The sequence below is a fragment of the Nerophis ophidion genome, linkage group LG24, assembly GCF_033978795.1.
Source record: "Nerophis ophidion isolate RoL-2023_Sa linkage group LG24, RoL_Noph_v1.0, whole genome shotgun sequence".
NCBI classification, from domain to species: domain Eukaryota; kingdom Metazoa; phylum Chordata; class Actinopteri; order Syngnathiformes; family Syngnathidae; genus Nerophis; species Nerophis ophidion.
Genome location: NC_084634.1, coordinates 37094213 through 37119640, shown reverse-complemented (window position 1 = coordinate 37119640; position 25428 = coordinate 37094213). Strand labels below are relative to the sequence as shown.

At 40.1% G+C, this 25428-nt stretch overlaps 1 protein-coding gene across 1 annotated transcript in view; it reads left to right on the top strand.

The window, feature by feature from the left end:
* Positions 1 to 6720: 6720 nt before the first annotated feature.
* The window catches only part of lin9 (lin-9 DREAM MuvB core complex component), a 42246-nt gene continuing 23538 nt past the window's right edge, over positions 6721 to 25428 (top strand). The window contains exon 1 of the mRNA XM_061885755.1: positions 6721 to 6844. Within this exon, the coding sequence (XP_061741739.1) occupies positions 6814 to 6844 (31 nt within the window). The 5' untranslated portion in view covers positions 6721 to 6813. The remainder of the gene's footprint in view (positions 6845 to 25428) is intronic.

Here is a 25428-nt window from a genome sequence, read left to right as displayed (position 1 = left end):
GTCTTTTGTTTATGCATCCTAGGATAAAAGTGTGTTATTTTGCACATTTGTTAAACTCAGACGATCTCCACTCAACTTCAAAACAGTTTGGGGAGAGAAAAAAATCTAGATTTTACTCAACAGAGCAGCAACAATGCAAAACTATCATCTGTTTTGAAAACTGTTTTTTCTTCACGACAGGCAAATCTAAGCGTGTCCCTGTGCTTTTAGCTCAGTGGTCAGCCTGCTCGCCTGCGATTGACATCCATGAACAACAATCATTGCATTCCGCCGTCAAAATCAGGGTCCCTTAAGATTCAGCCCAGGTAAGCCCTGCTGTCTTCTGGCCCACTAATCAATAAATGTTTATTTATATTGCCCTGAATCACAAATGTCTCAAAGGGCTGCACAAGCCACAACGACATCTGCGGTTCAGAACCCACATAAGGGCAAGGAAAAACTCACAACCCAGTGGGATGTCAATGTGAATGACTATGAGAAACCTTGGAGAGGACCGCAGATCAGGTCTCCCCTCTCTAGGAAAGACCGGATGCAATTGACATCGAGTTGGTCTAACAATATATTGTGAAAGTCCAGTCCATAGTGGATCTAACATAACAGTGAGAGTCCAGTCCATAGTGGACCTAACATAATAGTGAGAGTCCAGTCCATAGTGGATCTAACATAGTAGTGAGACTCAAGTCCATAGTGGATCTGACATAGTAGTGAGAGTCCAGACCATAGTGAATCTAACAATAGTGAGAGACCAGTCCATCGTGGATCTAACAAAATAGTGTGAGTCCAGTCCATCGTGGATCTAACAAAATAGTGTGAGTCCAGTCCATCGTGGATCTAACATTATAGTGAGAGTCCAGTCCATAGTGGATTTAACATAATAGTGTGAGTCCAGTCCATCGTGGATCTAACATAATAGTGAGAGTCCAGTCCATAGTGGATCTAACATAATAGTGAGAGTCCAGTCCATAGTGGATCTAACATAATAGTGAGAGTCCAGTCCATAGTGGATCTAACATAATAGTGAGAGTCCAGTCCATAGTGGATCTAACATAATAGTGAGAGTCCAGTCCATAGTGGATCCAACATAATAGTGAGAGTCCAGTCCAAAGTGGATCTAACATAATAGTGAGAGTCCAGTCCATAGTGGATCTAACCAAATAGTGAGAGTCCAATCCTTAGTGGATCTAACATAATAGTGAGAGTCCAGTCCATCGTGGATCTAACATTATAGTGAGAGCCCAGTCCATAGTGGATCTAACATTATAGTGAGAGTCCAGTCCATAGTGGATTTAACATAATAGTGTGAGTCCAGTCCATCGTGGATCTAACATTATAGTGAGAGTCAAGTCCATAGTGGATGTAACATAATAGTGTGAGAGTCCAGTCCATAGTGGATCTAACATAATAGTGAGAGTCCAGTCCATAGTGAATCTAACATAATAGTGAGAGTCCAGTCCATAGTGGATCTAACATAATAGTGAGACTCCAGTACATAGTGGATCTAACATAATAGTGAGAGTCCAGTCCATAGTGGATCTAACATAATAGTGAGCGTCCAGTCCATCGTGGATCTAACATTATAGTGAGAGTCCAGTCCATAGTGGATCTAACATAATAGTGAGAGTCCAGTCCATAGTGGGGCCAGCAGGAGACCATCCCGAGCAGAGACAGGTCAGCAGCGCAGAGGCGAGCAGTCCACCCCGGGTCCCGACTCTGGACATCCAGCACTTCATCCATGGCCACTGGACCTGTGTCCCCCCCTCCACAAGGGAGAGGGGGGCAGAGCAGAAAAGAAACGACAGATCAACTGGTCTAAAAAGGGGGGTCTATTTAAAGGCTAGAGTATACAAAAGAGTTTTAAGATGGGACTTTAATGCTTCTACTGAGGTAGCATCTCTAACTGTTACCGGGAGGGCTTTACAGAGTACTGGAGCCCCAATAGAAAACGCTCTATAGCCTGCAGACTTTTTTTGGGCTCTGGGAATCATTAATAAGCCGGAGTCCTTTGAACGCAGCAGCGATGGCCAAGAAGAACGCGGAGTTGGAATATAATTACAACACTTTATGTACATATTTATATAATATTTACATATTTATATAATATCTAACTACAAGCTCCATTCACAGACAGTCCCATTGCTTTTATGAGCGGTCGAGTGAGTCAAAAGCCGAAAAAAAAAAAAATAATAATTTTTTTCTTTTTCTTTGTGGCGGCCGTAATTCTTTCGTGGCGGGCCGCCACAAATAAATGAATGTGTGGGGAACCCTGCATATACTTCTTAACATAAAACATCTCCCTTGTTTTTGATAAATACTTAGGCCGATTACGCTACTGTGTTTCAACGTTGGTCATTATGTTGGTACTTGGTGGAAAAAGTTTGAGAAACTGCGATTACAGAAGTGGTTCTCCAAATTGTGGCACGCCAAAGAATCAATTATACATTTAAACACAGTGTTACTGTTCAAACTGTGTGTAATTTATTACATATACGCATTAAAATAAAACCTCTGCCTTGTTTTTGATGATACTTAGGCCTATTACGCTACTGCGTTTCAATGTTGATACTTGGTGGAAAATTTTGAGGAATTCTGCATTACAGCAATGGTTCTCCAACTCGTACTACGCCAAATAATTAAACATTTAAACACAGTGTTACTGTTCAAACTGTGTAATATATTACATATACATTTCAAAATAAAAGCTCTGCCTTGTTTTTCATGAATACTTAGACCTATTACACTACTTTTTTCCAATGATGGTAATTGGTGGAAAAAAGGTTCTCCAACTCGTACTACGCTAAATAATTAAACATTTAAACACAGTGTTACTGTTCAAACTGTGTAATATATTACATATACATTTTAAAATAAAAGCGCTGCCTTGTTTTTGATGAATACTTAGGCCTATTACACTACTTTTTTCCAATGTTGGTAATTGGTGGAAAAAAGGTTTTCCAACTTGTACTACGCCAAATAATTAAACATTTAAAACACAGTGTTACTGTTCAAAGTGTGTGTAATATATTACATATACATTTTAAAATAAAACCTCTGCCTTGTTTTTGATGCATACTTACGCCTATTACGCTACTTTTTTCCAATGTTGGTAATTAGTGGAAAACATTTTGAGTAACTCTGCACAACAGTTCTCCAACTCGTGGTACGCCAAATACTCACTTAAACACAGTGTTACTGCATCACACCGTCTGTAATATATTACATATACTTCTTAACACAAAACCTCTGCCTTGTTTTTGATAAATACTTAGGCCTATTACGCTACAGTGTTTCAACAAAGGTCATTATGTTGGTACTCGGCGGAAAAAGTTTAAGAAACTGCGATTACAGAAGTGCTTGTCCAACTCGTGGCACGCCCAAAAAATAATTTAAACACAACCTCTGCCTTGTTTTTGATGAATACTTAGGTCTATTACGCTACTGTGTTTCAACGCTGGTCATTATGTTTGTACTTTGTGGAACATTTTTCGAGAAACTGCACTACAGCAGTGGTTCTCCAACTTGTGGTACGCCAAATAATCACTTAAACACAGTGTTACTGTTCAAACTGTGTGCAATATATTACATGTACTTCTTAACATAAAAAAACCTGCCTTGTTTTTTATGAATACTTAGGCCTACTACGCTAATGTGTTTCAACGTCGGTCATTATTAGGGTACTTGGACAAGCCAAGTGTTTTCTGAGAAGGGACAAGCGGTAAAAAAAAAATGGATGAACGAGAGCAAAATGTGAAGTGAATTATATTTATATAGCGCTTTCTCTCTAGTGACTCAAAGTGCTTTTACATAGTGAAACCCAATATCTAAGTTACCGTATTTCCTTGAATTGCCGCAGGGCATATAGTATGCGCCTGCCTTGAATTACCGCCTGGTCAAACTCGTGACGTCACGAGTGACACTTCCCCTGTCATCGTTTTCAAAATGGAGGAGGCTGATTTCAATACCGGTAATTTGAAATCGCATAAAGGGAAAAAGATTAAGAGCTATTCAGTAGGATTTAAGGTCCAAGCTTACATCACACTCAATTTTTTACTGCATACCTTTGGTAAGTGGTGAGAAGATCAGGTTTTAAAATAATTAGCGCGTGCTTACTTTTACCGCATGCCTTTGGTAATCGCAGGAGTGAGGTTTTAAATTAATTAGCGCCCCGGCGGCAATTCAAGAAAATACGGTATTTTTTTCAATGTTGGTAATTGGTGGAAAAAAGTTTTAGAAACTGCACTACAGCAGTGGTTCTCCAAGTTGTGGTACGCCAAATAATCACTTAAACACAGTGTTACTGTTCAAACTAATATATTACATGTGCTTCTTAACATAAAACCTCTGCCTTGTGTTTGACGAATACTTAGGCCTATTACGCTACTGTCTTTCAACGTTATTTGGTGGAAAAAAGGTTTTCCAACACATACTATGCCAAATAAACATTTAAAACACGGTGTTACTGTTCAAACTGTGTAATATACAACATATATATTTTAAAATAAAACCTCTGCCTTGTTTTTGATGCATACCTGGGCCTATTACACTACTTTTTTCCAATGTTGGTAATTGGTGGAAAAAACTTTGAGTAACTCTGTGCTACAGCAGTGGTACGCCAAAGAATCACTTAAACACAGTGTTACTGTTCAAACTGTGTGCAATATAATACATATACTTCTTAACATAAAACCTCTGCCTTGTTTTTGACGAATACTTAGGCCTATTACGCAACTGTCTTTCAATGTTGGTACTTGAAAAAACTTTGAGTAACTCTGCGCTACAGCAGTAGTTCTCCAACTTGTGGTACGTCAAAGAATCACTTAAACACAGTGTTACTGTTCAAACTGTGTGTAATATAATACATATACTTCTTAACATAAAACCTCTGCCTTGCTTTTGATGAATACTTAGGCCTGTTACGCTACTGTGTTTCAACAATGGTCAATAAGGTGGTACTTGGACAAGCCAAGTGATTTCTGAGAAGGGACAAGCGGTAAAAAAATGGATGGATGGACGAGAGCAACATGTAAATATAAACATGCCATTCCTGGCACCGTGGTCCATATTGGACTGAGTCATTGAAATAATAAAAATGTCCGTAATATAATGTTGGTAGTTGGTGGAAAAAAGGTTTTCCAACTCGTACTATGCCAAATAAACATTTAAAACACAGTGTTACTGTTCAAACTGTTATATATTACATATACATTTTAAAATAAAACCTCTGCCTTGTTTTTGATGCATACCTGGGCTTATTACGCTACTTTTTTCCAATGTTGGTAATTGGTGGAAAAAACTTTGAGTAACTCTGCGCTACAGCAGTAGTTCTCCAACTTGTGGTACGTCAAAGAATCACTTAAACACAGTGTTACTGTTCAAACTGTGTGCAATATAATACATATACTTCTTAACATAAAACCTCTGCCTTGTTTTTGACGAATACTTAGGCCTATTACGCTACTGTCTTTCAATGTTGGTACTTGGTGGAAAAAAAGGTTTTCTAACTCGTACAATGCCAAATAAACATTTAAAACACCGTGTTACTGTTCAAACTGTGTAATATATTACATATACATTTTAAAATAAAACCTCTGCCTTGTTTTTGATGCATACCTGGGCCTATTACGCTACTTTTTTCCAATGTTGGTAATTGGTGGAAAAAACTTTGAGTAACTCTGCGCTACAGCAGTGGTACGCCAAAGAATCACTTAAACACAGTGTTATTGTTCAAACTGTGTGCAATATAATACATATACTTCTTAACATAAAACCTCTGCCTTGTTTTTGACGAATACTTAGGCCTATTACGCTACTGTCTTTCAATGTTGGTACTTGGTGGAAAAAAGGTTTTCCAACTCATACTATGCCAAATAAACATTTAAAACACGGTGTTACTGTTCAAACTGTTATATATTACATATACATTTTAAAATAAAACCTCTGCCTTGTTTTTGATGCATACCTGGGCCTATTACGCTACTTTTTTCCAATGTTGGTAATTGGTGGAAAAAACTTTGAGTAACTGCGCTACAGCAGTGGTACGCCAAAGAATCACTTAAACACAGTGTTACTGTTCAAACTGTGTGCAATATAATACATATACTTCTTAACATAAAACCTCTGCCTTGTTTTTGAAGAATACTTAGGCCTATTACGCTACTGTTTTTCAATGTTGGTACTTGGTGTAAAAAAAAGGTTTTCTAACTCGTACTATGCCAAATAAACATTTAAAACACTGTGTTACTGTTCAAACTGTGTAATATACTACATATATATTTTAAAATAAAACCTCTGCCTTGTTTTTGATGCATACCTGGGCCTATTATGCTACTTTTTTCCAATGTTGGTAATTGGTAGAAAAAACTTTGAGTAACTCTGCGCTACAGCAGTAGTTCTCCAACTTGTGGTACGTCAAAGAATCACTTAAACACAGTGTTACTGTTCAAACTGTGTGTAATATAATACATATACTTCTTAACATAAAACATCTGCCTTGCTTTTGATGAATACTTAGGCCTGTTACGCTACTGTGTTTCAACAATGGTCACTAAGGTGGTACTTGGAAAGGCCAAGTGATTTCTGAGAAGGGACAAGCGGTAAAAAAATGGATGGATGGACGAGAGCAACGTGTAAATATAAACATGCAATTCCTGGCACCGTGGTCCATATTGGACTGAGTCATTGAAATAATAAACATATCCGTAATGTTACTTGAACAATGACGGAGCGTCTGGTTTCGGCGGCTGGGGTTCGCCGACTCTCCCCGACCCAGAATGCATTTAGACGGCCTCTTTGAAAAAGCGGCGCGGCCGAGTCAAGATGGCGGCGATGGAGCAGCTGTTAGACGAGAGTGAGTAACATCGCACACATTCCACCCGCTTTTTGTCTCCTCGGCTCAATAACGTCGTCCCTTTCTCGTTCACACGCGGTGGCGAATAAACCGCCCTTTGTCTTACCAACCCCCTGTTCACTAAGTTAGTAAAGTATTAATTTTTATTTATTTTTACACGGAGTGAGACGCCGGTGTGTCCGTGGATGCTAACGCTGTTTAGCCGGAGGTGCTAACGACGGCTAAGTTTATTTAGTTTCATTAAACAAACATTGTTAGTTTAACCACTCGCTAACAAAACAATCTCCATATCTTAATTTTACTTACTTAAACCTTCACGCCTACGACGTTTCGTACTAGTTTTGACTGAAAATGACTATTATTTTATCGTGTGTTAGTATTATTATTATTCCTTAACGACAAATAACAAAGTTGTATTCGTGCGATTTCCCGCGTGTGATTTTGTGCTAATGTTTCTTTTACCACAATTCACCGAGCTGTCGTCACAATGTTCCCCGCGCTTGACAGCTCTCGCCGGGGTGTAGGCCTCGCCTCGGTCACCTAGCCTTCAGTTCTTCTGTAAACAAATAATAATGTGTGGGAATGCTTCGATTCGCATTTCCCATTTAAAATGACAAATGCTTCAACTGATTCAAACCATTCCCACCTCCAACATATTTTCTAACATAATATTGTGAGTCCAGTCCATAGTGGATCTAACATAGTATTGTGGAAGTCCAGTCCATAGTGGATCTAACATAATAGTGTGAGAGTCCAGTCCATAGTGGATCTAACATAATAGTGAGAGTCCAGTCCATAGTTGATCTAATATAATAGTGAGAGAGTCCAGTCCATAGTGGATCTAACACAACAGTGTGAGAGTCCAGTCCATAGTGGGTCTAACATAATAGTGTGAGAGTCCAGTCTATACTGGATCTAACATAATAGTGTGAGAGTCCAGTCCATAGTGGATCTAACATAACAGTGTGAGAGTCCAGTTCATAGTGGATCGAACATACTAGTGAGAGTCCAGTCCATAGTGGGTCTAACATAGTATTGTGGAAGTCCAGTCCATAGTGGATCTAACATAACAGTGTGAGAGTCCAGTCCATAGTGGATCTAACATAATAGTGTGAGAGTCCAGTCCATAGTGGATCTAACATAATAGTGTGAGAGTCCAGTCCATAGTGGATCTAACATAATAGTGAGACTCCAGTCCATGGTGGATCTAACATAATAGTGAGAGTCATGTCCATAGTGGATCTAACATAATAGTGTGAGTCCAGTCCATAGTGGAGCTAACATAGTATTGTGGAAGTCCAGTCCATAGTGGATCTAACATAATAATGTGAGAGTCCAGTCCATAGTGGATCTAACATAATAGTGAGAGTCCAGTCCATAGTGGATCTAACATAATAGTGAGAGCCCAGTTCATAGTGGATCTAACATAATAGTGTGAGAGTCCAGTCCATAGTGGATCTAACATAATAGTGTGAGTCCAGTCCATAGTATATCTAACATAGTATTGTGGAAGTCCAGTCCATAGTGGATCTAACATAACAGTGTGAGAGTCCAGTCCATAGTGTATCTAACATAATAGTGTGAGAGTCCAGTCCATAGTGGATCTAACATAATAGTGTGAGAGTCCAGTCCATAGTGGATCTAACATAATAGTGTGAGAGTCCAGTCCATAGTGGATCTAACATAATAGTGTGAGTCCAGTCCATAGTGGATCTAACATAATAGTGAGAGCCCAGTCCATAGTGGATCTAACATAATAGTGTGAGAGTCCAGTCCATAGTGGATCTAACATAATAGTGAGAGTCCAGTCCATAGTGGATCTAACATAGTATTGTGGAAGTCCAGTCCATAGTGGATCTAACTTAAGAGTGTGAGAGTCCAGTCCATAGTGGATCTAACATAATAGTGAGAGTCCAGTCCATAGTGGATCTAACATAATAGTGGGATTCCAGTCCATAGTTGATCTAATATAATAGTGAGAGAGTCCAGTCCATAGTGGATCTAACATAACAGTGTTAGAGTCCAGTCCGTAGTGGATCTAACATAATAGTGTGAGAGTCCAGTCCATAGTGGATCTAACATAATAGTGTGAGTCCAGTCCATAGTGGATCTAACATAGTATTGTGGAAGTCCAGTCCATAGTGGATCTAACATAATAGTGTGAGAGTCCAGTCCATAGTGGATCTAACATAACAGTGTGAGAGTCCAGTCCATAGTGGGTCTAACATAATAGTGTGAGAGTCCAGTCTATACTGGATCTAACATAATAGTGTGAGAGTCCAGTCCATGGTGGATCTAACATAACAGTGTGAGAGTCCAGTTCATAGTGGATCTAACATACTAGTGAGAGTCCAGTCCATAGTGAATCTAACATAATAGTGTGAGAGTCCAGTCCATAGTGGATCTAACATAACAGTGTGAGAGTCCAGTCCATAGTGGATCTAACATACTAGTGAAAGTCCAGTCCATAGTGGAGCTAACATAATAGTGTGAGAGTCCAGTCCATAGTGGATCTAACATAATAGTGTGAGAGTCCAGTCCATAGTGGATCTAACATAATAGTGTGAGTCCAGTCCATAGTGGATCTAACATAATAGTGAGAGCCCAGTCCATAGTGGATCTAACATAATAGTGTGAGTCTCCAGTCCATAGTGGATCTAACATAATAGTGAGAGTCCAGTCCATAGTGGATCTAACATAGTATTGTGGAAGTCCAGTCCATAGTGGATCTAACTTAAGAGTGTGAGAGTCCAGTCCATAGTGGATCTAACATAATAGTGAGAGTCCAGTCCATAGTGGATCTAACATAATAGTGGGATTCCAGTCCATAGTTGATCTAATATAATAGTGAGAGAGTCCAGTCCATAGTGGATCTAACATAATAGTGTGAGAGTCCAGTCCATAGTTGATCTAATATAATAGTGAGAGAGTCCAGTCCATAGTGGATCTAACACAACAGTGTGAGAGTCCAGTCCATAGTGGGTCTAACATAATAGTGTGAGAGTCCAGTCTATACTGGATCTAACATAATAGTGTGAGAGTCCAGTCCATAGTGGATCTAACATAACAGTGTGAGAGTCCAGTTCATAGTGGATCGAACATACTAGTGAGAGTCCAGTCCATAGTGGGTCTAACATAGTATTGTGGAAGTCCAGTCCATAGTGGATCTAACATAACAGTGTGAGAGTCCAGTCCATAGTGGAACTAACATAGTATTGTGGAAGTCCAGTCCATAGTGGATCTAACATAACAGTGTGAGAGTCCAGTCCATAGTGGATCTAACATAATAGTGTGAGAGTCCAGTCCATAGTGGATCTAACATAATAGTGTGAGAGTCCAGTCCATAGTGGATCTAACATAATAGTGAGACTCCAGTCCATGGTGGATCTAACATAATAGTGAGAGTCATGTCCATAGTGGATCTAACATAATAGTGTGAGTCCAGTCCATAGTGGAGCTAACATAGTATTGTGGAAGTCCAGTCCATAGTGGATCTAACATAATAATGTGAGAGTCCAGTCCATAGTGGATCTAACATAATAGTGAGAGTCCAGTCCATAGTGGATCTAACATAATAGTGAGAGCCCAGTTCATAGTGGATCTAACATAATAGTGTGAGAGTCCAGTCCATAGTGGATCTAACATAATAGTGTGAGTCCAGTCCATAGTATATCTAACATAGTATTGTGGAAGTCCAGTCCATAGTGGATCTAACATAACAGTGTGAGAGTCCAGTCCATAGTGTATCTAACATAATAGTGTGAGAGTCCAGTCCATAGTGGATCTAACATAATAGTGTGAGAGTCCAGTCCATAGTGGATCTAACATAATAGTGTGAGAGTCCAGTCCATAGTGGATCTAACATAATAGTGTGAGTCCAGTCCATAGTGGATCTAACATAATAGTGAGAGCCCAGTCCATAGTGGATCTAACATAATAGTGTGAGAGTCCAGTCCATAGTGGATCTAACATAATAGTGAGAGTCCAGTCCATAGTGGATCTAACATAGTATTGTGGAAGTCCAGTCCATAGTGGATCTAACTTAAGAGTGTGAGAGTCCAGTCCATAGTGGATCTAACATAATAGTGAGAGTCCAGTCCATAGTGGATCTAACATAATAGTGGGATTCCAGTCCATAGTTGATCTAATATAATAGTGAGAGAGTCCAGTCCATAGTGGATCTAACATAACAGTGTTAGAGTCCAGTCCGTAGTGGATCTAACATAATAGTGTGAGAGTCCAGTCCATAGTGGATCTAACATAATAGTGTGAGTCCAGTCCATAGTGGATCTAACATAGTATTGTGGAAGTCCAGTCCATAGTGGATCTAACATAATAGTGTGAGAGTCCAGTCCATAGTGGATCTAACATAACAGTGTGAGAGTCCAGTCCATAGTGGGTCTAACATAATAGTGTGAGAGTCCAGTCTATACTGGATCTAACATAATAGTGTGAGAGTCCAGTCCATGGTGGATCTAACATAACAGTGTGAGAGTCCAGTTCATAGTGGATCTAACATACTAGTGAGAGTCCAGTCCATAGTGAATCTAACATAATAGTGTGAGAGTCCAGTCCATAGTGGATCTAACATAACAGTGTGAGAGTCCAGTCCATAGTGGATCTAACATACTAGTGAAAGTCCAGTCCATAGTGGAGCTAACGTAATAGTGTGAGAGTCCAGTCCATAGTGGATCTAACATAATAGTGTGAGAGTCCAGTCCATAGTGGATCTAACATAATAGTGTGAGTCCAGTCCATAGTGGATCTAACATAATAGTGAGAGCCCAGTCCATAGTGGATCTAACATAATAGTGTGAGTCTCCAGTCCATAGTGGATCTAACATAATAGTGAGAGTCCAGTCCATAGTGGATCTAACATAGTATTGTGGAAGTCCAGTCCATAGTGGATCTAACTTAAGAGTGTGAGAGTCCAGTCCATAGTGGATCTAACATAATAGTGAGAGTCCAGTCCATAGTGGATCTAACATAATAGTGGGATTCCAGTCCATAGTTGATCTAATATAATAGTGAGAGAGTCCAGTCCATAGTGGATCTAACATAACAGTGTTAGAGTCCAGTCCGTAGTGGATCTAACATAATAGTGTGAGAGTCCAGTCCATAGTGGATCTAACATAATAGTGTGAGTCCAGTCCATAGTGGATCTAACATAGTATTGTGGAAGTCCAGTCCATAGTGGATCTAACATAATAGTGTGAGAGTCCAGTCCATAGTGGATCTAACATAATAGTGTGAGAGTCCAGTCCATAGTTGATCTAATATAATAGTGAGAGAGTCCAGTCCATAGTGGATCTAACATAATAGTGTGAGAGTCCAGTCCATAGTTGATCTAATATAATAGTGAGAGAGTCCAGTCCATAGTGGATCTAACATAACAGTGTGAGAGTCCAGTCCATAGTGGGTCTAACATAATAGTGTGAGAGTCCAGTCTATACTGGATCTAACATAATAGTGTGAGAGTCCAGTCCATGGTGGATCTAACATAACAGTGTGAGAGTCCAGTTCATAGTGGATCTAACATACTAGTGAGAGTCCAGTCCATAGTGAATCTAACATAATAGTGTGAGAGTCCAGTCCATAGTGGATCTAACATAACAGTGTGAGAGTCCAGTCCATGGTGGATCTAACATAACAGTGTGAGAGTCCAGTTCATAGTGGATCTAACATACTAGTGAGAGTCCAGTCCATAGTGAATCTAACATAATAGTGTGAGAGTCCAGTCCATAGTGGATCTAACATAACAGTGTGAGAGTCCAGTCCATAGTGGATCTAACATACTAGTGAAAGTCCAGTCCATAGTGGAGCTAACATAATAGTGTGAGAGTCCAGTCCATAGTGGATCTAACATAATAGTGTGAGTCCAGTCCATAGTGGATCTAACATAACAGTGTGAGAGTCCAGTTCATAGTGGATCTAACATACTAGTGAGAGTCCAGTCCATAGTGAATCTAACATAATAGTGTGAGAGTCCAGTCCATAGTGGATCTAACATAACAGTGTGAGAGTCCAGTCCATGGTGGATCTAACATAACAGTGTGAGAGTCCAGTTCATAGTGGATCTAACATACTAGTGGGATTCCAGTCCATAGTTGATCTAATATAATAGTGAGAGAGTCCAGTCCATAGTGGATCTAACATAACAGTGTTAGAGTCCAGTCCGTAGTGGATCTAACATAATAGTGTGAGAGTCCAGTCCATAGTGGATCTAACATAATAGTGTGAGTCCAGTCCATAGTGGATCTAACATAGTATTGTGGAAGTCCAGTCCATAGTGGATCTAACATAATAGTGTGAGAGTCCAGTCCATAGTGGATCTAACATAATAGTGTGAGAGTCCAGTCCATAGTTGATCTAATATAATAGTGAGAGAGTCCAGTCCATAGTGGATCTAACATAATAGTGTGAGAGTCCAGTCCATAGTTGATCTAATATAATAGTGAGAGAGTCCAGTCCATAGTGGATCTAACATAACAGTGTGAGAGTCCAGTCCATAGTGGGTCTAACATAATAGTGTGAGAGTCCAGTCTATACTGGATCTAACATAATAGTGTGAGAGTCCAGTCCATGGTGGATCTAACATAATAGTGTGAGAGTCCAGTCCATAGTGGATCTAACATAACAGTGTGAGAGTCCAGTCCATAGTGGGTCTAACATAATAGTGTGAGAGTCCAGTCTATACTGGATCTAACATAATAGTGTGAGAGTCCAGTCCATGGTGGATCTAACATAACAGTGTGAGAGTCCAGTTCATAGTGGATCTAACATACTAGTGAGAGTCCAGTCCATAGTGAATCTAACATAATAGTGTGAGAGTCCAGTCCATAGTGGATCTAACATAACAGTGTGAGAGTCCAGTCCATAGTGGATCTAACATACTAGTGAAAGTCCAGTCCATAGTGGAGCTAACATAATAGTGTGAGAGTCCAGTCCATAGTGGATCTAACATAATAGTGTGAGAGTCCAGTCCATAGTGGATCTAACATAATAGTGTGAGTCCAGTCCATAGTGGATCTAACATAATAGTGAGAGCCCAGTCCATAGTGGATCTAACATAATAGTGTGAGTCTCCAGTCCATAGTGGATCTAACATAATAGTGAGAGTCCAGTCCATAGTGGATCTAACATAGTATTGTGGAAGTCCAGTCCATAGTGGATCTAACTTAAGAGTGTGAGAGTCCAGTCCATAGTGGATCTAACATAATAGTGAGAGTCCAGTCCATAGTGGATCTAACATAATAGTGGGATTCCAGTCCATAGTTGATCTAATATAATAGTGAGAGAGTCCAGTCCATAGTGGATCTAACATAACAGTGTGAGAGTCCAGTCCATAGTGGATCTAACATAATAGTGTGAGTCCAGTCCATAGTGGATCTAACATAGTATTGTGGAAGTCCAGTCCATAGTGGATCTAACATAATAGTGTGAGAGTCCAGTCCATAGTGGATCTAACATAATAGTGTGAGAGTCCAGTCCATAGTTGATCTAATATAATAGTGAGAGAGTCCAGTCCATAGTGGATCTAACATAATAGTGTGAGAGTCCAGTCCATAGTTGATCTAATATAATAGTGAGAGAGTCCAGTCCATAGTGGATCTAACATAACAGTGTGAGAGTCCAGTCCATAGTGGGTCTAACATAATAGTGTGAGAGTCCAGTCTATACTGGATCTAACATAATAGTGTGAGAGTCCAGTCCATGGTGGATCTAACATAACAGTGTGAGAGTCCAGTTCATAGTGGATCTAACATACTAGTGAGAGTCCAGTCCATAGTGAATCTAACATAATAGTGTGAGAGTCCAGTCCATAGTGGATCTAACATAACAGTGTGAGAGTCCAGTCCATAGTGGATCTAACATACTAGTGAAAGTCCAGTCCATAGTGGAGCTAACATAATAGTGTGAGAGTCCAGTCTATAGTGGATCTAACATAATAGTGTGAGAGTCCAGTCCATAGTGGATCTAACATAATAGTGAGACTCCAGTCCATGGTGGATCTAACATAATAGTGAGAGTCATGTCCATAGTGGATCTAACATAATAGTGTGAGTCCAGTCCATAGTGGAGCTAACATAGTATTGTGGAAGTCCAGTCCATAGTGGATCTAACATAATAGTGTGAGAGTCCAGTCCATAGTGGATCTAACATAATAGTGAGAGTCCAGTCCATAGTGGATCTAACATAATAGTGAGAGCCCAGTTCATAGTGGATCTAACATAATAGTGTGAGAGTCCAGTCCATAGTGGATCTAACATAATAGTGTGAGTCCAGTCCATAGTATATCTAACATAGTATTGTGGAAGTCCAGTCCATAGTGGATCTAACATAACAGTGTGAGAGTCCAGTCCATAGTGGATCTAACATAATAGTGTGAGAGTCCAGTCCATAGTGGATCTAACATAATAGTGTGAGAGTCCAGTCCATAGTGGATCTAACATAATAGTGTGAGAGTCCAGTCCATAGTGGATCTAACATAATAGTGTGAGTCCAGTCCATAGTGGATCTAACATAATAGTGAGAGCCCAGTCCATAGTGGATCTAACATAATAGTGTGAGAGTCCAGTCCATAGTGGATCTAACATAATAGTGAGAGTCCAGTCCATAGTGGATCTAACATAGTATTGTGGAAGTCCAGTCCATAGTGGATCTAACTTAAGAGTGTGAGAGTCCAGTCCATAGTGGATCTAACATAATAGTGAGAGTCCAGTCCATAGTGGATCTAACATAATAGTGAGATTCCAGTCCATAGTGGATCTAACATAACAGTGTTAGAGTCCAGTCCGTAGTGGATCTAACATAATAGTGTGAGAGTCCAGTCCATAGTGGATCTAACATAATAGTGTGAGTCCAGTCCATAGTGGATCTAACATAGTATTGTGGAAGTCCAGTCCATAGTGGATCTAACATAACAGTGTGAGAGTCCAGTCCATAGTGGATCTAACATAATAGTGTGAGAGTCCAGTCCATAGTGGATCTAACATAATAGTGTGAGAGTCCAGTCCATAGTGGATCTAACATAATAGTGTGAGAGTCCAGTCCATAGTGGATCTAACATAATAGTTTGAGTCCAGTCCATAGTGGATCTAACATAATAGTGAGAGCCCAGTCCATAGTGGATCTAACATAATAGTGTGAGAGTCCAGTCCATAGTGGATCTAACATAATAGTGAGAGTCCAGTCCATAGTGGATCTAACATAGTATTGTGGAAGTCCAGTCCATAGTGGATCTAACTTAAGAGTGTGAGAGTCCAGTCCATAGTGGATCTAACATAATAGTGAGAGTCCAGTCCATAGTGGATCTAACATAATAGTGAGATTCCAGTCCATAGTTGATCTAATATAATAGTGAGAGAGTCCAGTCCATAGTGGATCTAACATAACAGTGTTAGAGTCCAGTCCGTAGTGGATCTAACATAATAGTGTGAGAGTCCAGTCCATAGTGGATCTAACATAATAGTGTGAGTCCAGTCCATAGTGGATCTAACATAGTATTGTGGAAGTCCAGTCCATAGTGGATCTAACATAGTATTGTGGAAGTCCAGTCCATAGTGGATCTAACATAATAGTGTGAGAGTCCAGTCCATAGTGGATCTAACATAATAGTGTGAGAGTCCAGTCCATAGTTGATCTAATATAATAGTGAGAGAGTCCAGTCCATAGTGGATCTAACATAATAGTGTGAGAGTCCAGTCCATAGTGGGTCTAACATAATAGTGTGAGAGTCCAGTCTATACTGGATCTAACATAATAGTGTGAGAGTCCAGTCCATAGTGGATCTAACATAATAGTGTGAGAGTCCAGTCCATAGTGGATCTAACATAATAGTGAGAGTCCAGTCCATAGTTGATCTAATATAATAGTGAGAGAGTCCAGTCCATAGTGGATCTAACATAACAGTGTGAGAGTCCAGTCCATAGTGGGTCTAACATAATAGTGTGAGAGTCCAGTCTATACTGGATCTAACATAATAGTGTGAGAGTCCAGTCCATAGTGGATCTAACATAACAGTGTGAGAGTCCAGTTCATAGTGGATCTAACATACTAGTGAGAGTCCAGTCCATAGTGAATCTAACATAATAGTGTGAGAGTCCAGTCCATAGTGGATCTAACATAACAGTGTGAGAGTCCAGTCCATAGTGGATCTAACATACTAGTGAAAGTCCAGTCCATAGTGGAGCTAACATAATAGTGTGAGAGTCCAGTCTATAGTGGATCTAACATAATAGTGAGACTCCAGTCCATGGTGGATCTAACATAATAGTGAGAGTCATGTCCATAGTGGATCTAACATAATAGTGTGAGTCCAGTCCATAGTGGAGCTAACATAGTATTGTGGAAGTCCAGTCCATAGTGGATCTAACATAATAGTGTGAGAGTCCAGTCCATAGTGGATCTAACATAATAGTGAGAGTCCAGTCCATAGTGGATCTAACATAATAGTGAGAGCCCAGTTCATAGTGGATCTAACATAATAGTGTGAGAGTCCAGTCCATAGTGGATCTAACATAATAGTGTGAGTCCAGTCCATAGTATATCTAACATAGTATTGTGGAAGTCCAGTCCATAGTGGATCTAACATAACAGTGTGAGAGTCCAGTCCATAGTGGATCTAACATAATAGTGTGAGAGTCCAGTCCATAGTGGATCTAACATAATAGTGTGAGAGTCCAGTCCATAGTGGATCTAACATAATAGTGTGAGAGTCCAGTCCATAGTGGATCTAACATAATAGTGTGAGTCCAGTCCATAGTGGATCTAACATAATAGTGAGAGCCCAGTCCATAGTGGATCTAACATAATAGTGTGAGAGTCCAGTCCATAGTGGATCTAACATAATAGTGAGAGTCCAGTCCATAGTGGATCTAACATAGTATTGTGGAAGTCCAGTCCATAGTGGATCTAACTTAAGAGTGTGAGAGTCCAGTCCATAGTGGATCTAACATAATAGTGAGAGTCCAGTCCATAGTGGATCTAACATAATAGTGAGATTCTAGTCCATAGTTGATCTAATATAATAGTGAGAGAGTCCAGTCCATAGTGGATCTAACATAATAGTGTTAGAGTCCAGTCCGTAGTGGATCTAACATAATAGTGTGAGAGTCCAGTCCATAGTGGATCTAACATAATAGTGTGAGTCCAGTCCATAGTGGATCTAACATAGTATTGTGGAAGTCCAGTCCATAGTGGATCTAACATAACAGTGTGAGAGTCCAGTCCATAGTGGATCTAACATAATAGTGTGAGAGTCCAGTCCATAGTGGATCTAACATAATAGTGTGAGAGTCCAGTCCATAGTGGATCTAACATAATAGTGTGAGAGTCCAGTCCATAGTGGATCTAACATAATAGTTTGAGTCCAGTCCATAGTGGATCTAACATAATAGTGAGAGCCCAGTCCATAGTGGATCTAACATAATAGTGTGAGAGTCCAGTCCATAGTGGATCTAACATAGTATTGTGGAAGCCCAGTCCATAGTGGATCTAACATAGTATTGTGGAAGCCCAGTCCATAGTGGATCTAACATAATAGTGTGAGAGTCCAGTCCATAGTGGATCTAACATAATAGTGAGAGTCCAGTCCATAGTGGATCTAACATAGTATTGTGGAAGTCCAGTCCATAGTGGATCTAACATAAGAGTGTGAGAGTCCAGTCCATAGTGGATCTAACATAATAGTGAGAGTCCAGTCCATAGTGGATCTAACATAATAGTGAGAGAGTCCAGTTCATAGTGGATCTAACATAATAGTGTGAGAGTCCAGTCCATGGTGGATCTAACATAATAGTGTGAGAGTCCAGTCCATGGTGGATCTAACATAATAGTGAGAGTCCAAGCCATAGTGGGTAATAGTGAGAGTCCAGTCCATAGTGAATCTAACATAATAGTGTGAGAGTCCAGTCCATAGTGGATCTAACATAACACTGTGAGAGTCCAGTTCATAGTGGATCTAACATAATAGTGTGAGAGTCCAGTCCATGGTGGATCTAACATCATAGTGAGAGTCCAGTCCATAGTGGATCTAACATAATAGTGTGAGAGTCCAGTCCATAGTGGATCTAACATAATAGTGAGAGTCCAGTCCATGGTGGCTCTAACATAATAGTGAGAGTCCAGTCCGTAGTGGATCTAACATAATAGTGAGAGTCCAGTCCATAGTGGATCTAACATAATAGTGTGAGAGTCCAGTCCATAGTGGATCTAACATAATAGTGAGAGTCCGGTCCATAGTGGAGCTAACATAATAGTAAGAGTCCAGTCCATAGTGGATCTAACATAATAGTGAGAGTCCAGTCCATAGTGGAGCTAACATAATAGTAAGAGTCAAGTCCATAGTGGATCTAACATAATAGTGTAAGAGTCCAGTCCATAGTGGATCTAACATAATAGTGTAAGAGTCCAGTCCATAGTGGATCTAACATAATAGTGAGAGTCCAGTCCATAGTGGATCTAACATAATAGTGAGAGTCCAGTCCATAGTGGATCAAACATAATAGTGAGAGTCCAGTCCATAGTGGATCAAACATAATAGTGAGAGTCCAGTCCATAGTGCATCTAACATAATAGTGAGAGTCCAGTCCATAGTGCATCTAACATAATAGTGAGAGTCCAGTCCATAGTGGATCCAACATAATAGTAAGAGTCAAGTCCATATTGGATCTAGCATAATATTGTGAGTGTCCAGTCCATAGTGGATCTAACATAATAGTGAGAGTCCAGTCCATAGTTGATCTAACATAATAGTGAGAGATTCCAGTCCATAGTGGATCTAACATAATAGTGAGAGTCCAGGCCATAGTTGATCTAACATAATAGTGAGAGAGTCCAGTCCATAGTGGATCTAACATAATAGTGAGAGAGTCCAGTCCATAGTGGATCTAACATAATAGTGAGAGTCTTGTCCATAGTGGATCTAACGTAGTATTGTGGAAGTCCAGTCCATAGTGGATCTAACATAATAGTGAGAGTCCAGTCCATAGTGGATCTAACATAATAGTGAGAGTCCAGTCCATAGTGGATCTAACATAATAGTGTGAGAATCCAGTCCATAGTTGATCTAATATAATAGTGAGAGAGTCCAGTCCATAGTGGATCTAACATAATAGTGAGAGTCCAAGCCATAGTGGATAATAGTGAGAGTCCAGTCCATAGTGGATCTAACATAACAGTGTGGGAGTCCAGTCCATAGTGGATCTAACATAATAGTGTGAGAGTCCAGTCCATGGTGGATCTAACATAATAGTGAGAGTCCAGTCCATAGTGAATCTAACATAATAGTGTGAGAGTCCAGTCCATAGTGGATCTAACATAATAGTGAGAGTCCAGTCCATAGTGGATCTAACATACTAGTGAGAGTCCAGTCCATAGTGGAGCTAACATAATAGTGTGAGAGTCCAGTCTATAGTGGATCTAAAATAATAGTGTGAGAGTCCAGTCCATAGTGGATCTAACATAATAGTGAGACTCCAGTCCATGGTGGATCTAACATAATAGTGAGAGTCATGTCCATAGTGGATCTAACATAATAGTGAGAGTCCAGTCCATAGTGGATCTAACATAATAGTGAGAGTCCAGTCCATAGTGGATCTAACAAAATAGTGAGAGTCCAGTCCATAGTGGATCTAACATAATAGTGAGAGTCCAGTCCATAGTGGATCTAACATAATAGTAAGAGTCCAGTCCATAGTGGATCTAACATAATAGTGAGAGTCCAGTCCATAGTGGATCTAACATAATAGTGAGAGTCCAGTCCATAGTGGATCTAACATACTAGTGAGAGTCCAGTCCATAGTGGAGCTAACATAATAGTGAGACTCCAGTCCATGGTGGATCTAACATAATAGTGAGAGTCATGTCCATAGTGGATCTAACATAATAGTGAGAGTCCAGTCCATAGTGGATCTAACATAATAGTGAGAGTCCAGTCCATAGTGGATCTAACAAAATAGTGAGAGTCCAGTCCATAGTGGATCTAACATAATAGTGAGAGTCCAGTCCATAGTGGATCTAACATAATAGTAAGAGTCCAGTCCATAGTGGATCTAACATAATAGTGAGAGTCCAGTCCATAGTGGATCTAACATAATAGTGAGAGCCCAGTCCATAGTGGATCTAACATAATAGTGTGAGAGTCCAGTCCATAGTGGATCTAACATAATAGTGAGAGTCCAGTCCATAGTGGATCTAACATAATAGTGAGAGCCCAGTCCATAGTGGATCTAACATAATATTGTGAGAGTCCAGTCCATAGTGGATCTAACATAATAGTGAGAGTCCAGTCCATAGTGGATCTAACATAGTATTGTGGAAGTCCAGTCCATAGTGGATGTAACAGAAGAGTGTGAGAGTCCAGTCCATAGTGGATCTAACATAATAGTGAGAGTCCAGTCCATAGTGGATCCAACATAGTATTGTGGAAGTCCAGTCCATAGTGGATCTAACATAATAGTGAGAGTCTTGTCCATAGTGGATCTAACGTAGTATTGTGGAAGTCCCGTCCATAGTGGATCTAACATAATAGTGAGAATCCAGTCCATAGTTGATCTAATATAATAGTGAGAGAGTCCAGTCCATAGTGGATCTAACATAACAGTTTGAGAGTCCAGTCCATAGTGGATCTAACATAATAGTGAGAGTCCAAGCCATAGTGGATAATAGTGAGAGTCCAGTCCATAGTGAATCTAACATAATAGTGTGAGAGTCCAGTCCATAGTGGATCTAACATAACAGTGTGAGAGTCCAGTTCATAGTGGATCTAACATGATAGTGAGAATCCAGTCCATAGTTGATCTAATATAATAGTGAGAGAGTCCAGTCCATAGTGGATCTAACATAACAGTGTGAGAGTCCAGTTCATAGTGGATCTAACATAATAGTGTTAGAGTCCAGTCCATGGTGGTTCTAACTTAATAGTGAGAGTCTTGTCCATAGTGGATCTAACGTAGTATTGTGGAAGTCCAGTCCATAGTGGATCTAACATAATAGTGAGAATCCAGTCCATAGTTGATCTAATATAATAGTGAGAGAGTCCAGTCCATAGTGGATCTAACACAACAGTGTGAGAGTCCAGTCCATAGTGGATCTAACATAATAGTGAGAGTCCAGTCCATAGTGGATCTAACATAATAGTGTAAGAGTCCAGTCCATAGTGGATCTAACATAATAGTGAGAGTCCAGTCCATAGTGGATCTAACATAATAGTTAGAGTCAAGTCCATATTGGATCTAGCATAATATTGTGAGTGTCCAGTCCATAATGGGGCCAGCAGGAGACCATCCTGAGTGGAGACAGGTCAGCAGCGCAGAGATGTCCCTAACCAATGCACAGACGAGCGGCCCACCCCGGGTCCCGACTTTGGACAGCCAGCACTTAATCCGTGGCCACTGAACCTGTGCCCCCCCTCCACGAAGGAGAGTGGGCTAGAGCAGAAAAGAAACGGCAGATCAACTGGTCTGAAAAGGGGGCTTATTTAAAGGCTAGAGGAAACAATTGAGTTTTAAGATGGGACTTAGTGTTGCCAATCAACCTATCGCCAGGTGCATGTTTTTGGAGGGGTGAGGAAGCCGGAGTACCCGGAGGGAACCCACACGGTCACAGGGAGAACATGCAAACTCCACACAGAAAGATCCCGAGCCCGGGATTGAATCCAGTTCTACTCAGGACTTTCGTATTGTGAGGCACATGCTCTAACCCCTGTTCCGCCTTTTTATTTACCACAATTCACCGAGCTGTCGTCACAATGTTCCCCGCGCTTGACAGTTCTCGCCGGGGCGTAGGCCTCGCCTCGGTCACCTCGGCCTGTAAACCAATAATAGAATAGAATAGAATGGACTTTATTGTCATTATATTTGCATATAACGAGATTAAAGACTCCAACTTAAGGTGTGGTTGTGGGAACAAATATGGGGTGACATAAATAACAAGAGGTAATAAAGGAGAAAACTAACAATTGAAATAAACAGACTACTATCCAATAAAAACAATAAGCAATCCTGTACAATATACAAAACAATATACAAAATATCGTACCATATACAGAACAAGACAAGAGTACCGAAGTAATAAATAACAATCCGTGTCGGACATATTGCACTCGAAGGGTAATATTGCACACTAGGGTATTAGGGCAGGATATTGTATTTGGGTGAATTATTATTATTATAAGTTAGAGCTCAGGATGGTGACAGCTGTGGGAAAGAAGCTGTCTCTGAGCCTGTTTGTTCTGGCTCTGATGCACCTGTAGCGCCTGCCTGATAGTAGCAGGTCGAACAGGTGGAAGCCAGGGTGTGTCCGGTCTTTGATGATGGTTTTTGCTTTCTTGAGGCAGCGGGAGTCGTGTAAATCCTTCAGGGAGGGCAGGGGACAGCAGATGATTTTTTGTGCAGACTTTTTGACCTTCTGAATCGCCTGTTTGTCTGCTTCAGTGCAGCTGGCGTACCACACTGTTATGCAGTACATCAGCAGGGTCTCGACAGCTGAGTGATAGAAATAATAATAATAATAATGTGTGGGAATGATCCGATTCATATTTCCCGTTTTTAAAAATGACAAATGTTTCAACCGATTCAAACCATTGCCACCATTTTAGAATTTCAAAGTAAAAAAAAAAAATCCTGGATTTTTCCAAAATCCCTGCTTTTCCGAAGCCCTATTTCCACCCTTTCGACTACTCCAGTGTTTTTCAACTACTGTGCCGCGGCGTGAGATATTGTCCAGTGTGCGGTGGGAAGTTATGCAACTTCACCTATCCATCCATCCATTTTTATACAGCTTGTCCCTTTTGGGGTCACGGGAGGGGGACAGATAAACAGACAACATTCACACTCAATCAATCAATCATCAATGTTTACTTATATAGCCCTAAATCGCAAGTGTCTCAAAGGGTTGCACAAGCCACAATGACATCCTCGACTCAGATCCCACATCAGAGCAAGGAAAAACTCACCCCAATGGACAATGAAAAAACCTTGGAGAGGACCGCAGATGTGGGTGACACCCATCCCCCTAGGGCTGGGCGATATGTTCTTTTATTAATATCTGGATATTTTTAGGCCATGTCATGATATACCATATATATGTGGATATTTTGCCTTAGCCTTGAATGAACACTTGATGCATATAATCACAGCAGAATGATGATTCTGTGTCTACATTAAAACATTCTTCTTCATACTGCATTAATATATGCTACTTTTAAACTTTCATGCAGAGAGGGAAATCACCACTAAAAGTGTATTTATGAAACAGTTATTAAGCAGTGGCACAAACATTCAAGGTATTTTCAAAACAGAAAGTGCAAGATTGTCAGAGACATTTTAAAACAAGCTATGAGTGCACTTTTGTGCATGATGTCACTAAGATGACATATCAAAACAACACTCAATTAAAGTGCACTTTTTGTACAGAACGCCACTACAATAGTTTAAAACAAATAAAGTGCACTTTTGTGCATGATGTCACACAAGATATTTCAATAAGTGTCCAATAAAAATGAGCTGCATAATGGGAAATCAAATAGTGTATGTCTTTCACTTTGTGATAGGTTCCTGTGGACGATATCTCCTTCTGTTGACTATTTTTTTCATACGGTGTTGATGTGGAAATAGTTGCTTCGGGATTTTGTTGGTGTGGCACCGAACGGAGATGTTGACATGCGGAGTAAGCACTCTTCATTCTCTATCGGGTGGCTTTTCAAATGATGCTACATATTAGCAGTGCTGCTACTCATTTGTAGCAACACTTTTGCCCCACACTTGACAAATTACGGTTCTCTGAGGAGGTTGAGGTGGGCGGGGTAAGAAGTAGCGGGGGGTTTATATTGCAGCGTCCCGTAAGATTTAGTGCTGCAAGGGGTTCTGGGTATTTGTTCTGTTGTGTTACGATGCGGATGTTCTCCCGAAATGTGTTTGTCATTCTTGTTTGGTGTGGGTTCACAGTTTGGCACATATTTGTAACAATGTTAAAGTTGTTTATACGGCCACCCTTAGTGTGACTTGTATGGCTGTTGACCAAGTATGCGAGGCATTCACTTGTGTGTGTAAAAATCCGTAGGTATTATGTGAAAGGCAGTGCCTTTAAGGTTTATGGCACTCTCTACTTCTCCCTACATCCGTGTACCACTCCGTACAGCGGCGTTTTAAAAAGTCATGCATTTTACTTTGTGAAACTGATACCCATAATTTCCGATATCATTTTAAAGCATTTATAGGCCGATAATATCGGCAGTCTGATATTATTGGACATCTCTACCATGGATTGATTAACGTGGACCCCGACTTAAACAAGTTGAAAAACTTATTTGGGTGTTACCATTTAGCGGTCAATTGTACGGAATATGTACTGTACTATGCAATCTACTAATAAAAGTATCAATCAATCAAGCAATCAATCAAACTCTAGTTTCAACTCATTCAGACCATTCAAGCTTTTTTCCATTTTCCCCCCCAAAAAATCCCGCTTTTCCCGAAATTCCCAATTTATTGTGAAATTCCCATTGAAATAACATGGGACATTCTTCAAAGTTCCACAACTTCCCCAGTTTTCACATTTCAAGTTCTTCTGTAAACAAATAA